This window comes from Antennarius striatus, chromosome 1 (assembly GCF_040054535.1).
Source record: "Antennarius striatus isolate MH-2024 chromosome 1, ASM4005453v1, whole genome shotgun sequence".
NCBI classification, from domain to species: domain Eukaryota; kingdom Metazoa; phylum Chordata; class Actinopteri; order Lophiiformes; family Antennariidae; genus Antennarius; species Antennarius striatus.
In genome coordinates this window covers 19,650,769-19,667,375 of record NC_090776.1, presented here as the reverse complement: position 1 = coordinate 19,667,375, position 16,607 = coordinate 19,650,769, and the positions used below count along the sequence as shown (strand labels likewise).

Genomic DNA, 16,607 nt, shown 5'->3' with positions numbered 1-16,607 from the left:
GGCTCTCGCTCACTCCCTCTCCTCTGTGATGCTGCTTGCAGATGAATGTGGAGGGGAGAGTGACAGACGGCCCCTGAGGCTGCCTCCCCCTCCAGCCCCCCTCCCTCACCCATGAACGACCATCCAATCACATGCTGGTAGGGTGACTCATGCTGCACACACACACACACACACACACACACACACACACACACACACACACACAAACCTATACACTACAGTACATTAGTTTAACTGAAACGTGCTGCTACAAGCTCAGCTCGTCTCTTTTCTCTTACGTTTAATCTGTAAATTTAGGAGGTAGTTACAAAAAACTTGAAGTTAAAATGATTTACACAGTAAAATTATGTTCAAATACAAACATCTAATTCGAGAAATATACAAATAGCTCACATGAAGAGCCATTTGCATTAGTTTTGATAGCTTATTACCAAAAGTAACATGCACATAGTGAAGCGGTTTGTCTATATTCAGTTATAATTAGTTAAGAGTCTGAACTATTACTGGCTTCATGATTTTTATTCCAGTGATAACTAGACCAGAGAAGCCTTCATAGGGACATAAAACATCATAAAGGAGAGTTCTGTTCCTCCCTAGTGGTCATTCAACAGAACTGCAATCTACAATGAAAATTAACACATTTAAATTATTCACTACAGGTTTATTTAGTTTATTAATAAATCCAGTTTCCCTATGAAATATTGATCAATATTTAAAAGGCCTTCTATATTTTCTGACTGTCGTTTGGTTAATTCAACAGTTTGAAATGACTTTATATGTATATTTTTATTAGGTGCATAAAAAGTTCAGGATTGATGATGTCATAAAATGATTTATCTCTTCATGATCAGTCATAATACAACATTACAGCTAATGTAAGTCCAAACTGAATTAGCACGGTTGAGAATAATGACAGCAAAAGTACTATTTCGTCTTAAATGGGAAAAATCTGCCGCACTTAGCTCACTGAAATGTTATTTGTTTTGTAGTAAAATAAATAAGTTATGATTTTTTCATACTATAATAAAATGAAGACATCATTTAAGATATGGGGGAAAAAATCAATGATCAAACTTGTAACATACAATTTTCTTATCAAGTTTTCTAATAAACATTTTAAGAATACTGTACGTCCAGAAAAAGTCCAAAGTGGACAAATGACAAGTCAGTGAAATGATTTACATAAATACTTTAATGATGTTAACCATCACTCCATACAGGTTAAAGATAACAGGATTATGAGAAACAGCCTTGAACAACATTGCTAGTGATGTACAGTCTTAAGTCTTAAATATCCAAAGAGGAACACATTGAAAAAAGTACTTCATTTATCCTTTTTGTTGGAGTATTTTTTTTGTGTGTGTTTACATTAGTTACACAACCATTACATATTTACATAGTGCAAAAAAAACCACACTTGCTATCAGATAACATATAAACACTTTGATGGAAGTCAGATCAACCAAAAAAAAAAAAATACAGACAGCGTACCTTTTATCAAACTAGATATACTTTTATAAGCACGAGAATGATATTCAGTACAACTTCATCTCCCATCTCAAGGCTCCACATTGCATCCAGCCCAATATACTGCACTATGATTCACTATCAGATACCATTATCAGATTGGATTCCAACTGTTTGAATGTTCAAACTATTAAACGGCTGTAAGAACAGGGTGATTGTATTTTTTTTTTGTAATACAATGCAGAATCAATATCTTATTTGTACAATTGTATTTACAATAGTAAATTAGTGTGTGCATGACTTGTTATCGACTACAAAATCTACATGAAACAATTCAGTTGTCAACAAACATTATGTTTAATACCAGTAAGAACCTGCTGTTTCTAATTTTTTATCATGTGTTTTTTTTATTATTAAAGGTAATAGAGTCGATGCAGGTAAACATGATTTACAGTAACAATAAAAAGTTCTCTTTCTGTAACTTAATCTGTTACAGAAACTTAATCCTTCAGGTTGGATGGACTTTAAACAGGTTGGTGAGTCGCTGAATAAATAGACTTTCAAAAAAAAGTTGAAGGGTGATGAGCAAGTAAGAGATCGCCCCGAGTCGGACAACAACACCCCCAGAGGGAACGTGGGAGCATTTCTATGAAGCACTAAGAATGACTGGGGGCTGAAGATTAAACCCACCCCAACATTGAACCATTCTATAATGTAGTAGAAACACGTGGACATGGTTATATACAAAGAGATTCTTTGAATACAAAATGAGCCACTTGTTTGTCAGAACATTAAAAAACACTTTCTGAAGAGCAACAGGAGTGGTTTGGATTTTAAAAAAATGAACACAAGACACTAAATTTCCTGTGACGTAAACAAAAGACCATCCTAGCATGTCTGCTTCCTACACAGAGCCATCAGATGCAAAAGAATAAAACACAGAATTTGTACAAAGATAAAGCCAATGAACACAGCAAACACACACACACAAAATACTTGAAGTTACATTTACTTTCTGAACAACTGGAACTTCCAATCTGGCTTCTCGGTTTAGAAACACTTAAATTTTGCTCCGAAAAACACTCGAAAAGAGTTCAGCTTTCAGGAGTGAAATCAGAACCTTTCCCCATCAAAAAATTCAAGTGTTGCAGGTTACGGGCAGAAGAATGAGTCGTTTGTCTGCAACCCTGTGTAATTTGTAAGATTCTCTGTATTTAATGACGGTGTGTTTAGTGTGAATTTTGGTCAGTGGGTGTGATACCTGAGATTGTGTCTGTCTGGGGGTGAGAGGTGTGACCAGAGGGAACATGTAAAACCAGAAAAAGAGAGAGACCGCATCAGGCAGCGACTTCATCAGCCTCCTCTTGTTCTTTACTCTTAACCACCGTCTCTGTTTCCGCTGATTCAAAGTCCTCCTCTTCATCACTTCGTCCCCTCTCTTCTTCATCATCCTCTTCCTCCTCCTCTGTACTTTCCTGGCTCTTCCCCAGCTGCAGGTTTTCCAGCGTTTCTGACACCCAGGATTCTATACGGCTGCTGTGAGTGGGCACCTCTATAGAAATGGGTCCGGGAGAGTCGTCTTCCTCGTCCTCTTCTTCCTCCTCCGCCTCCTCCAACATCCCGGGGACGAGGGTGGAGGTGGTGGAGGTGATGGAGGAGTTCAGCGGGCCCCTGCAGCTTCCGTCTAACGAACCCGTCTCCGTGCTCTGCTGGGAGGCCAGTTCCAGACGGTCGTCCGCGCGGACCTCGTCTCTGTCGCTGGCCGCAGCCGCCGCCGCCCGCGGCTGTCGGGAGGTGGATTCAGGAAGGGTGATGCTGGGGGCGGCTGGAGGGGCCACACTATCCCTTTGGGTGGCTGAGGAGGGAGCAGGGTGACTGGGTACAGTTTCTGCAGGTTCAGGGGCATCTGAAGTCTCCACCATAATCCTCCAGTTGGGCTCTGAAAGAATGAATTCACCCGTTACTCTCTGCTTTTTCACCTCAGAAACGTTTTAAAAAGTTGTGGAAAGAGATAAAATAAATTTACTCCACTGCAAACATCAGTGGTGTCACTCAGAAAAACTGTTGCTAAAATTACTTATTTATTCAGATTAACGACCATTTAAAAAAAAAAAAAATTAGTAATTTTTCAAAATAATCCAGAGGGCTTTTCACAAAGAGTCTTTTTGAGGCTTCCAGATTTCCTGCTGTTGACAGTTTCAGAGAAAAGTCAATAAAATTAATGCACTTCAAAAAATATTTGTTTTTCCTTCTTTGTCTTTTTCCCTCTTTGATCTACAGTCAATTTAAGGTAGGACCCGTTTCCCTTTGGAAAACTAAAAAATCACCAGAAGAAGTTCACAATATGTTTCCTGAGCTACTTCAGCAAAAAAGGTGTTAACAATAACTAGTATTTGGATTTAGTGATTCAAAAACTTCTTCCACCTTCCATACCGTGTCACACCACAATAGTGAAAAGCAGAGAATCAGCCATGAGGATGCTTACGGTATTCTTTCTCATTGACCTCCGACATGGGGTCAGAGATAATGGAGCAAAAGGAGATGTTGGACGCAGCGGAGGGGTTGCGGGAGTGGCCCATTTGGTACGGGACTTTCTTGGCATTTTTCACCGCCTCCTCAGCCTGCTCCTGCTCCAAAGCCGACACCATGTCCTTGTAGGCCTTCCTGGCCTCTTCTGTCAGAGATACCAATCGATTGAAGAGGCCCTAAAGGAGGGAGAAAGACTTAGTGACGTCGGTGTGAGTCGCTTTGAAACGATTGTGTTTCGTAATGACACTGACAACTACTTATTTTCCGCACTACAAGGCCCACCTAAAAGCCTTTAATTTTCTCATAAACCGACAGTAAGACTTATAATCCAGTGTGCCTTATATATTAAAACATTTTTATATTTATATATTTTTATAAAAACACACATATATACACACATATACACTATATACTGTATACATATATAATTATATATTATATACATATATACATACATATATACATAAACATATATATATATACACACACACACACAGTATATTATATATATTATATATATATTTAGATTTTTATAAAAAATATACATAATTTTTTTTAGGAGTAGGCCATTTTTTGTAGGTGTGCCTGTAATCCAGTGAGCCATATAGTGCGGGAAACACTGTACTGAACTACCGTTTAAACCCTGTCTTTAAGACACACGGACAGATGATCCTGTGTCATTGATCGACATCAGTCCCTCACCTCGGCTCCTGAGTAGTTGAAAATGCCAACCACACTAACAGACACTATTTTGTTGACACATCGTCCGAGAGCTTTCCTTCCGAGGGCAAACACAAATGGGATCTCCTGCTCCCGAGCCATGGCGATGACATTATATAGAGCTTCATCCAAACCGCCTGGAACAACATCACAGTTAATGACTCCAATGCACACAAAAAAAACTTGTTGGTGACAAATAAAAAAATGTTTGCTCCTCATTGCAAAAGATGTAATTTCAGTCAAATTACTAAAAGTATAAAAAGTTGAGAATAATTCATGTAAATTGACAATTGCGTTTTATATTTTATTTCAAAGAACATGGACTTTTAATTAAGTTTTGATCAATTAACGCAACAACATCTGATTGAAGTGAGTAAGGAAAACTGGAGCAGCGATCCGCTGTAGATCCATCACAATAACGACTTGTTCATGTTCAATTGATAGATTGTGACTGAAGAGATATTTGATCACTGCTGCCTCAAACACGCCTCACCTTTAGCTTGTATCTTCTCACAGTTGGGGGAGATGATGACACACTTAATCTTGTGCAGCTTCATATGTTTGGTGACCTCTCTGAGACCCATCACCAGACGGCGTTTGGATTTGGCTTTCGTAGGATCCTTCTGGTAGACGCGCTCCTGGAAACGCACCAGTTCTTGCAAAAGTAGAGTCACGCTTTCGTCAATCTCCTTGTTGAGTACTTGGTTGCAGTATCTGCAGGAAAAGAAGACATTGGGGGGAGAAAGTTGTGTGACAGGATTTCCATCTATTGTGTAGTTGTAAAACTTACTCTGAGACAATGGATACATTTAAACAGATAATATAACAATAATTTAATTGTAAACTTCATGACAATCAATGAGGCGCCTTCAAATAAATGTATCTGGGACTCCTTTTACCCGTTTTTCTGTGAAACATCTCCTCAATGACTCAAATCCTCAACACAAATCAAACATTTAATCCAAAAACATTCTGTGATCCCCCACACCTACAGTAGATTTTGTGATATTTTTGGCCCAGGGGCCAAATGTGGCCCACTACATCATTTTATGTGGCCCGCATTAAGAGCATTAAAAAGTCTAAAAAATAAATAGGTCAAAAGTGTGCTTTGACCAAAACTATATTTCCCACAAGGCAGTAATTCAGCCGACAAAAACGTTTTGAACAAAGTTAAAGTCCTAACTTGTGTTTGATGTTATTTTTCTTAATTCATTGATAGTTTGATCCTTGATTGATGGAATTCTGTGGGTTTAATAACCTGACAAATTAAAAGGATTGATGTTAGAACAGAGAAACAAACATTTTTTTTATTGTGCAGCTGTAATTTTTGTAACTTGAATAAGTAATAAATTCAGAGTAATTTAACATTAAGGAGTAGTTACATTTATGTAACATTACATTTATGTAACATTACATTTATGTAACATTACATTTATGTAACATTACATTTAATTACATTTAGTTACATTTATTAGTTACATCTGGCCCTTTGTGGACAGCCATTATGCTGATGTGGCCCTCAGTAAAAATGAGTTTGACCCCTCCCGATCTATAAAAAGGTTAAAATAACGTGGCCTGATGGACCGGTGACCTGAAAGGCCCTCAAAGGAGGAGCTTATCGGTTGAGGCGTTCTGGATGCTTGTTGGAAGATGGTGGGCTGGAACAATAGACCAACTGCTGACGACCCGGAGGGACAAAGCTGTGTTTGAAACTGCTGGCATACATTTTCGCTGAGAAGGGCCATAATCTACAATTCTTTATTGTACAGTGTCATCCTTTAAAACAACCACCAAACTTCTCTCACAGCCAAGGTTCTGGGACTTTGAGTGGGACTAATTTTTGTTACCACGTTGTGCATTTTTGAGACATTCCAACATTCCAATCCTGGGGATTCCTACTCAAGGTCAACACTGTGCTTCTCGCTCTATGTTTGAGTGTAAACTTACTCTCTGAAACGGCGGCTGTGGATTTTGGTGATGGCGTTTGAAGCCATGGGACTCCCAATTCCAGAACTGGCAGGAGAACCCTGGGATACTGGGGTGATGCTGTAGGGGGAGTTCTGACTGGCCGGTGAGAGGGAGGTGTCACTGGGAACACTCAGACCGTTGTCTGTGGCAGAAACAGCAGAGCAGAGACGACGATGAGAGGATGTACCGTCGTTCAAACGACACTGAACCCAGACAATGAATTCCTCTCACCGTCTTGGGAGGCGGGCTCTCGTGCGAGGTCATCGGTGAAATGTAAAGACTCGTCCGCGGGCTCCTCCTGGCCTGAGGACTCCTGTTCCACACTCGTCTTCCCCTTCTTCCCTTCACGTTCTTTCAAAATAATCTATGGAATTACAAACACATTTCAAAAAAGTGGAATTTAAAAGCAGTTCTCCATTCCTTTTATCAATAAGCATTTTTTCATTTTTTTGCCAACTAAACAACATCTTAGAAATGATTTCGATTTGAAGCTTTAACCTTCTTGAGAGCAGTTGGTCGTTTCACTTTGGGGATCTCTCGCTCCTTCCCCCTTTTAATTCGAGGCGCAGTGGAATCCAGGGAATTATGTTGAGTGGAGTACGGCTGATGACCCTTCAACATAGACGAGATGCTGCTGGAGACGGAACTGTGGTGGATGGGAGCGGTTCCCACTGGAAAACCGAAAAGAAAAGTTAGAAATCAGGTAGAACGTAGAATGAAAAGCAAACTAGAGCTGTTTAACGTGATGATTTCTGCACAACTGTTTGTTATAGTTGCCCACATATACAGTATATATTACAATATAAAAGCATTACTAGTAAAAACTGCAGCATAACAGACAATGGAAGACTGGTTATGTCTCTTGGATGAAGAAAAAAGCAAAACAACTGATGGAAAGACTGTTATCTACCTATAATAAACACAAGCATCACATCAACAGCTTCTTAAGGCTCACCAATACCTGCAATAGACAGCGGCTTGGTGTTGGTTAGCTGCCGAGCCTTCAGAGCTTGCTGTTGCTTTGCCAAAGCTTCCAGCATGTCTCCCAAGTCCAGCTCATTGGAGCTTTTACTCTTCTTCCCTGCGGCTTTGGTGATGGTTTCCTGCACACAACACCGTCAGCGGTCAGATACGGACAAGCAGTAGGATGGTAATCATTGGTGAGGCCAGCAACAGTCATCAGAATCCAAGATAAGGTATCGGCGAGTGATGAAAGCAACACACTGTACCTGTAGCTTCTTCTGCTCCATGCTGATCTCAGAGTATTCCTGCGCGGTGGCCAAGGCGGCAGCCAGAGCCTTCTTCCTCTGACTCTTGGCCCTCTTGGGAACAGAGGTCGTGATGGGGATGGGCGTCTGCACGATGTTAATAGGGGAATCTTCTGGTAGGTTATCCAGCTGTGATGAATTTAGAGGCATAGAGAAGAGCCTATTAGGGATGTGAAGATTCAAATCAGAGATTTGGCTGCAGAGACGCACAACCTGGCTCACGACGACTAATCGCACAATTCCCTGCACTGATGGATGTTTGCACCACACGTCTCGCTGGTAATTTCATATTTGACATGTAAATTGACAGTGAAATTATAGACGGGAGCAGGCAAAGGAGCTACATCCGAGTTCAATTTAACGCAAAACTGTGGACAGCGACCTGTTCATTGACTTACAGGCACAGTTTAATTAAAAATACACAATTCAGAGGCACAGGAAAGAACAACAACAATCTCATAAGCCCATATGTACAATCTTGTGTTTTACAGTTTCTGCTAACAGTCAGAATACAACGCAGGACACCTCCAGAAGCCTTACTAGAGCTTTGGGCAGCTTAGCTTGTGTGTTTGTCTGGGCTGGAGTCGATTCTGGTTTGGTGTTGTGTTGGACGGCCCCTCCAGTAACCAGATCTGGGAACTCATCTTCATCCTGGAAAACGTGCAAAGAAAATTATAACACGTTAAAACAAAGTGAAACTAAAAGAATTCTAAAATTCACAAGAAAACCAGTGTTCACCTCAAAGTAGAGGGGCTCTGGGGCAGCCACTGCCGGCTGGGGTCTTTGTTCTGAATGGATAGGCGGTACACGCCCGGGGTAGCCACCGTGGAAATCCTACAAAAAACAAGGAGACGCAGAGTTTACTACGCTCTGCACACACACAATTTAATGTCGAAAAAAAATGTGAGACAAGGACTAAACAGCATAAAGACCAGACCAACGCTCACAGAGCAACGCTTGTGCATTTGTTTAACAATATCATTTACATGAGGGCAATTTAATGCAATGTTTGGTCAGTGCTGATGTGACTAGCGGAGCCTTCACAATAAAATTCTCATGACCTAATACTTGTCGCTGTGTGGTTGGATGAACACATTTTACTACTGTACCTGTGAGAAGGCTCTCTGCTCAGACGTCCTCTGATGGGCCCGATGAAACTGACTGTTCCTGTCGCCCCAGGATGGGGTAGCCTGAGAGGCTACATTTACCCAGGTACCCGCTAGAAAACATTTTAAACATGAGTAACTCTCAGGCATTTAATTATTATACAGTATATATCATGCATTCATGACGCATAAGACACAACTTTTAAACAGCGTTTGAAATTTCGGTCAGAAACTCACCAGTCATGACACCAGCCTCGACTCCCTACACAGCACCAAAAATACAGAAAGATTAGAGACAAACACGAGCTGAGATGTCTGTATGTTCAATAATAATAATGACGTGAGAGGGGTTGTATGGATGTAATAGATTACTCCTCCTCTGTAGGTTTCTGCTCTACTGTTACTTAAGTCTGTAATATTTCCTTCTGTCACATCTATGATCTCTACTAAATATTAATACTAAAAAAACTGTCATGACCATATTTATTTGCACTTATATTCTGTCATAGTCTGAAAATACACAAATATTATCTTACCTATCTTACAATGAAACTTAAGCATAGTAGTAAGCATTTCAAAATGATCTTCAGATTGTAAACCTATACATTATTTTTTGTATAAGGCGCACTGGATTATAAAGCGTATCTGATTATAAGACGCACCATTAATGAATGGTCTACTTTAAGACTTTTCCATATATAAGGCGCACTGGATTATAAGGCGCACTGTCGGTTTTTTGAGAAAATTAAAGGCTTTTAGGTGCGCCTTATAGTACAGAAAGTACTGTAATTGCATTCAATAGTTTTACAAAAATAACGAATATAATAAACATGTTAAAAGCAGACACATCTGCTTTGTCTGTTGGGTGCTGAAATCAGCCGACTTACTGTAGGGGCTGCAGTACTCTCCGCTGGTCTTTGAGTCGCTGCTGAGGCCTGGTTGTGTTTGGGGCTACAGTAGCCGCTGTCGCTGTCTATGTCTGCCTCACTGGCGCCAGGCTCGTTGTAGATTTCACCTGGATGGGAAGACCGTCTCTTCTTTGTTCGGTTCTTCCACAGCAGGGGACTCAACCGCTCAGCAGTACCCCTCCCTGACACATCGCCAGGAGAATCTGAAGAAACAGCAGAGGTCGGAGCTTAAATGACCTTGGATACACAGCATTACACTGCTACACTCTTTATGATTGTAGCGTAATGACAACAGAGGATGGCGAATCAGACGAAGACGGAGAAGTTGCAGCAGATTACAATGCAACCAAGTTTTCGTACATCAGTGGGCGAGCACGGTGTCGCGGAGTATCTTGCATTCAGTCAAGGACATAAAGAAAACACCGATAAATGTCCAGAATGTTGGAGAAAGTCTAATAAAGGAGATCAACTGATACTAAACACTGGCAGCGAATGAGTTAATAATCATAAAACTAATCATGAAAAAAAAACCGGTGGATCAGACACCTGGAACACTTTGACGCATCTGTAATAAATATTTCACCTGTTAAAAAAAAAAATCATACAGGGTCATTAATCTTCCAACGAATGACGTCATTGATCATGTAATGACCCAACAAATGATTCTGCCCAACTGGAAACTCTACATTCCAGGTCTGTCAGAAGTTCAAAGCCACCATCACTAACATTAAACCCGCAAGACCAAGAATGTCCTTACGGGCATCGTTTGCCACTTCCTTCCCAACAAGTAGAATTGTTCAGGTAAAGCACGTCACTCGAATTAACATAGCTATGGCTGGAATATTTCAGGTTTCCACTTCCTTTAAGACAAACGACTAAATATTAGACGTTGGCTGCATACCTCCTTAGCCATATATTTAGCCTCAGAATTCTCCACCACTCAACTAAGCTTTTCAACTTATGGAGCCAAAGTTGATATTCTACATTTTCTATATTTAAGCACAATTAAAAAAAACAGAAAAGTGTATGCAGTGTTCTCGTCAAAGCACTTTAAAATGTCTGCTGATGTGATTAAACCCGATACACACAAAGGCTGATTGATTATCACCAAGCCTCTGAAAAAGATGCAAAAGTTGGAGAAAAAGCAAGTGGCAACGAGTACTTTCTTGCATAAGAAAACAATAAAAAGTTAATGAAGAAATAGAGACTGATATTACTACACATATTACTACAGATATTATTGAAATGTGTGTGAAGGTTCTGTCAGCTTGGTGCAGTGTCCACAGGAGAATATATGAATTAAAGGCAAAGAAAACTATTGAGTGAAAAGCAAAAACGAAAAAAAGACTATTACATCTTTCTTTATTTCTAAAACCGTTTTTCAATGACTAACAGGCTTTAACATTTTGATAAAACCAATATATAATTTTACTCTTTTTTATTTTTACTTTAATGGTTATGATGTTATTAATAAAAACATTCAAATTAACAGTTTGTTTGTTTTTTTATATTGTACTATTGGAAAAACTCGCATATGCTTCTACTGTATATTCTGTTATTACTTTTGGGACGCATAATTTTTTCTTGAAGCGCATCCCAGGATGCACTGCTTTCTTGAGGTGAAATGAACTCTGTATGGTGGGACAGTCAAAGGATTCTCACCAGTCTGCTGTGCTGCATCCACCAGCATGACTGTCTTGGTCCTCCCATCAGGGCCGAAGGTGCACACCTCTTTCTGCACAGCGACACTCCGGGTTGGAGGTCGGCGCCCCCTCGGGGGCTGGCACAGGCCGAACTGTGGCTTTAGGAAAAAGTAAAAGAGGCCGAATAGGAGGATGAGCACTGCCTCGTGACATAACTAACGCAGCATCACCGTGACAACATCAGGATCCTTCGTACCTTTGAGAGAATGTTAGGCCGGACCATGCCCCTTCCCCTCTGACCGGCCATCCCATAAGCTGGACCAATAGGCAGAGGCCTTTCGCCGACATCTGCTGAGACGGGGTTGACCACTCCAGCTTGAACGGGGCCCGCGTAGGTGCCGGGGAAGGGCTGGTAGAAGCCCATCACTGGGGGGCACGGAGCAGGCATAATCTGATAGTAAGCGTAGTCGTTGGAGACGGGAGGCTGGGGGGAGGACAAGATTGGGTAGGCCAGGTAGGAACCACCGGGGCTGGGGTTAGGCTGCTGCCAGCGCAGCTCCCCTCCGTTATACATGGGATGTTGTCTGTGAAACAGCAAAGCAGTAACGTGTTCAATCATTTCTGCGTGTGTTCTTCCATCACACAGTTTTTATAAAATATATTGAAATGACAAACTTTGGATTTTTATTCTGTACTTTTCCATGTGTATTATGTATTTTTATAAACCAGCTAATAATGCCTTAATACTGAAAAAAACATTATCTTGAAGCAGATCATTCTTAGGGGTAAAACGGAGCTGTGCACCAAAGAATGAAACAACAATAATATTCAACTGATTCAACAAACTCATCGACGCAGTTAGCAAAAACATTAACTGACATCGTAAATTCCTTCATCTGTGTTAATTGTCTTTATTTTAGTAATAAGAATACATTTACGCATTTGTATTATCTCTGAACATCGACCAGCGTTAAAAATGTGTTCTGCAAAATAGGAATATGACCCTTATAGCAAGAAATGAGGTCAGTAAGGTGGTGATGTCTGCTTTGCCACAGTGATGGGCATGAATGACAGTAGGTTGGTTTTTTTGGGGTGTGGGTGGGAGATGAGGGGTGTTCAAGGGTATGCAGAAATGTTGGTAAAGATCCAAATGACATTTTCACAGCCAGCCTACTATACAGAGTATTTCCTTGCATTCAAATGGGCGGGAAGGAAACAAAGGAGCGGATGTGTGCAGGATACAGCAGATCACTGCGGACAAAGAGAGAGCCACTGGAAACAGATTCTGGTTTTATGTTAACTCTGACTGTGGTGAGGTTTTCTTATTCATAGTTAAACAGTTAACTACAACCAAAAACAATGTTCTAATGGTAAGATTTGAGTTTTTTAGGAAGTAAAACATTAGAAACATAGTGCTACTTATTACAACACACACACACACACACACCTGTTGGGTTGGTTCTCCTGGACAAAAGGGTAGCAGGTGATGAGGTAGCTGGGTATGGGGGTGGTTTCCACCCCTCCATTGACACCTCCTATGCCTCCACCCCCTCCACCTCCTGCCTCTCCAGAGAGACTCATGCCTAAAGACCCTTCCAATCCTTTCTTCTGCGGGATGAACGGCTCCACTTCAGCTGACAGCTTCACATCCTGCATAAAGGCGAAAGAAAAGTCATTACCGCCACGCTGTGATCAACAGCATTGAGTCACGCAGCTCGCGTCTTATCAGCCCAATGATTTCCCTCTGGGTAGATGTATGTACAAGGTGCAACGGATAATATTTTATAACTGTTATTGCCATCCTATAACTATAAAATAGGAGAGATGTAGGGTGGAAGCAACAAGCCATTTAGTCTAGTCATGCATCACTTACCAATATAACCTTCACAAAAATAAAATATATTTTAAAAATTGAAAACAATAAAAATTTGGCCAGGCACTCTAACTTGAGTTCAGTCTCACAATTACTTGTCCTTTAGTGTCTTGAGAAATTAAAAGCATAGAACAACTACAACAGACACTGGGCCATAAAACTTGTTCAGAGATGACACAGCACATACCTGGCAGAGAATCAAGGTAAAGTAAACAGCATGTGAAAAAAATGTGCCCCAGCCATTCCCGTCAGTGCGTCATAGGATCAATAAATCTTCAATCTGATAACCAGAAGATAAGAGTATAAACAATGACCAGGTTCTTGGTAAAATAATCTACAAGAAGCAATCTCTGCATTAAGGCATCATAAAGGGTATTTTTCTTTTAAATGAACAGTATCTGCATGAATATGAGAAATTCCAAATATTTAAAAAAAATAATAGCTGATGTAATATTTTTTTTCAGGCTTTAAGCGATGTTCTTTAATTTCCTCAAAGCCTTGGACACATGACGGCCTTTGAGAATTAGCCTCATGAAGCAAATCAAACTGCACATTATTTAATTTAAGGTCAGTGGGACACATTTAAACACATTTGTTTTATAATCAGTTAAAACTTCCAATTAGTGTGCAGATATAATTAATGGGAAAAAAAACTACAACCAGAGGAAAAGTATTTCTATGCACCACTGTTACTTAACATCAAGCAACGTAAAAGCTTTGCTGAACGCAGATAAAAGTCAAATTCATGTGTATAACACCACAAACAATCAAAACCCTTCAGAAATAAATAATAAATGTCAAAAGAACTTTGTACATTTAGAGCAAACAAAGGCACTAACTTTACATCTCCTCCATCTCAGTTTGTTTTTTGGTCTCCGGATTACAATCCAGACATTCGGGCCATAAGACACGACACTCAGGCCACAGACAGAAAAATAATAATTGATTATAATTATCTATTTCAAAGCAGAACTCAGACTGAAACACTAAAGCAGCTCCAAACTCAATTATCTATTTCTGAGACTGTTTTGTAGAAAACTGATATGCTGAATGCTAGATAATGTTTAGTGATGACATTTAACTAAGACGCAGGACTAAATATCCGTTATAAATTGAAAGCAAAAATAAAAATATTTCTTTAATAAATATTGATGTACAGTGCTTGTACAGCACATATTAACATCATATTAACATTAAACCATACATTGGTATATTTAAAAAAATAAAATATATATATTCCCAGTTGATTCCAAACTTCTAAATTTAGCAATCATGACACCTAAATTATTTCATCAGAAGGTCAATTGGTACCATAAAAAATACTGTTATAATTTACCATGATTTACGAGGGGTAACAGGGTTCAGAGGACAAAGATGTCTCCTCACAGTAATCGGAATTCATGAATGGCACATCAGTGCATGTCGCACAGACAGTTATTGTCTTCCACTGAATGTGGGAGGTTCTTTGACTTCTCCTTAGGTAACCTATTGATCCAATCATATCTAAACAATGCCAGAGTAAACATACTGATTGTTTAAAGGCCAATCTACAGCTGCAATGCAATTACTACAAATCCAATCTACAATCTGATGACTACAAAGATTTAAGACGACAACAATAGTTGGTTTCAGTCCATCTGTTGTAGCTGTAGGTGTGGGAGAATAAAATAGGTACCATATGACAGGATAATCTAATTATCAAAGCAATGCAGGGAATGACGACTAAGACACACTGGTTGTGAATCTTAATTTCTAACCTTTGATGGAATGTTTCCATCAAAACGTTGACTCAGCTCCTGATCCGAGCATGTATCTTTGTGATGGTGAGAGGGTCAGTGAGAATAGATGTGATTGTGATCAAGGCAATGAGGTCAGAGCCAGATGTGCATTCATCAGGGTTGAATTTGGAGCAGTTAGGACATGAGGGGGGGCACTCATCTCACAAGCCTCTGTCTGTGCAAGCATTTATTCTTCCACACAATGTTAGTTTCTATTTGTTGCCATGTGTTGAAAGCAGGGTGGGCAATGCAGAAAAAAGAAAACCTGCAGGAGCTTCAGACAGCTAATAATAATAATAATCAAAACCCTATTGAGACATTCAAACGCAGTTAGTCATGTCCATTTGAAGTGTCCCGTAATGTCAGCCAAAAGCACCAACATAATTTATTATAAACAGGTTATTATGACACGTCGATCACCAAACCAGAGCAACACAAACAGCGAAACTTGAAGCATTGCAACACAGCCAGAGGAATGCGATACATGCAGAAGAACCAGACATTCCTCTTCTGTCAGCCCACAAAAAACCTCTTCACGTCTCATGACAACCATCTCATGCACACATTCCTTCACGACTGAAACCTTCATTAAAAGTTTGCGTCTTCTGATCGTTGGATAAATATAACATGTTCGATCTCCTGCTAAAGACACGCAACACAATGACAATCCAGTGACAGCTCAGGGCTTTAGCGTTAGCTTCAGAGCTAAAACGCTACAGACTGATTCGAAGAGGTTTGACGTTGTGACAATTAAATATTGTCACGGAAATATGTTTCAAACATTTTTGGGAAAACGACTGAAGACATTTGAAATCAGACAGAAGATTAAAATGATTTATCTGTTGCCTTTTGTTACGCGGTGCGAAAACCGTTAGCTGGTTAGCATTAGCCCGCTAGCCCAATGGTAGCAATGCGGCTAAAATAACACCTACTGATAGAAATCAACACAAGCAACAGCTGCTATCTGAGGAAAAATATACAACGATAACTTTCTTGGTAACGTTAAATAATGTAATTTTCGGGGGGGGGGGATTAGTTATATCCTCCTCCACTAGCTAATTCCTTGTTTTCAAACATAAATGTACCTTGTTGTCACTGGCATCCATGTCAGTCACTACCGTCGCGACAAACCGCCACTGACCACGATGCGGACGTCAGGATGCAGAACTTTTAAATCTCTTCATTGTAAAAAAAAAAAATAATCACAAAGACTCACACCCAATTCCTCCTCACCACTGGATCCCACTGCTAACTGGAACAGGGAGCTGCTGCGTCAGCTAGCTGCGCCCTGCTGCTGCACACTGCTACGGCTTTGGCTCGATCCAAATGAGCCGAGCGATGGGCGGA

The 16,607-nt window shown here is 40.2% G+C and overlaps 1 protein-coding gene across 3 annotated transcripts; it reads right to left on the bottom strand.

The window, feature by feature from the left end:
* Positions 1–1,180: 1,180 nt before the first annotated feature.
* secisbp2l (SECIS binding protein 2-like) lies at positions 1,181–16,568 on the bottom strand. 3 transcript variants are annotated; one of them, XM_068320536.1, is made up of 18 exons: positions 16,479–16,568; positions 13,057–13,259; positions 11,866–12,193; positions 11,629–11,767; positions 9,946–10,169; positions 9,296–9,320; positions 9,062–9,171; positions 8,691–8,786; positions 8,493–8,603; positions 7,914–8,081; positions 7,646–7,787; positions 7,183–7,355; positions 6,916–7,048; positions 6,664–6,826; positions 5,210–5,430; positions 4,699–4,853; positions 3,953–4,172; positions 1,181–3,406 (listed from the first exon to the last, which is right to left on the bottom strand). In XM_068320536.1, the coding sequence occupies exons 2-18, from the start codon at positions 13,188–13,190 to the stop codon at positions 2,805–2,807; spliced, it is 3,144 nt and encodes a 1,047-aa protein (XP_068176637.1). In that variant the 5' UTR covers positions 13,191–13,259; positions 16,479–16,568; the 3' UTR covers positions 1,181–2,804. The 3 variants fall into 3 exon arrangements, with proteins under 3 accessions (XP_068176637.1, XP_068176636.1, XP_068176638.1); XM_068320535.1 differs by having other exon boundaries at positions 16,346–16,565; XM_068320537.1 differs by lacking the exon at positions 16,479–16,568 and adding an exon at positions 13,670–13,742.
* Between the last annotated feature and the right edge of the window lie 39 nt (positions 16,569–16,607).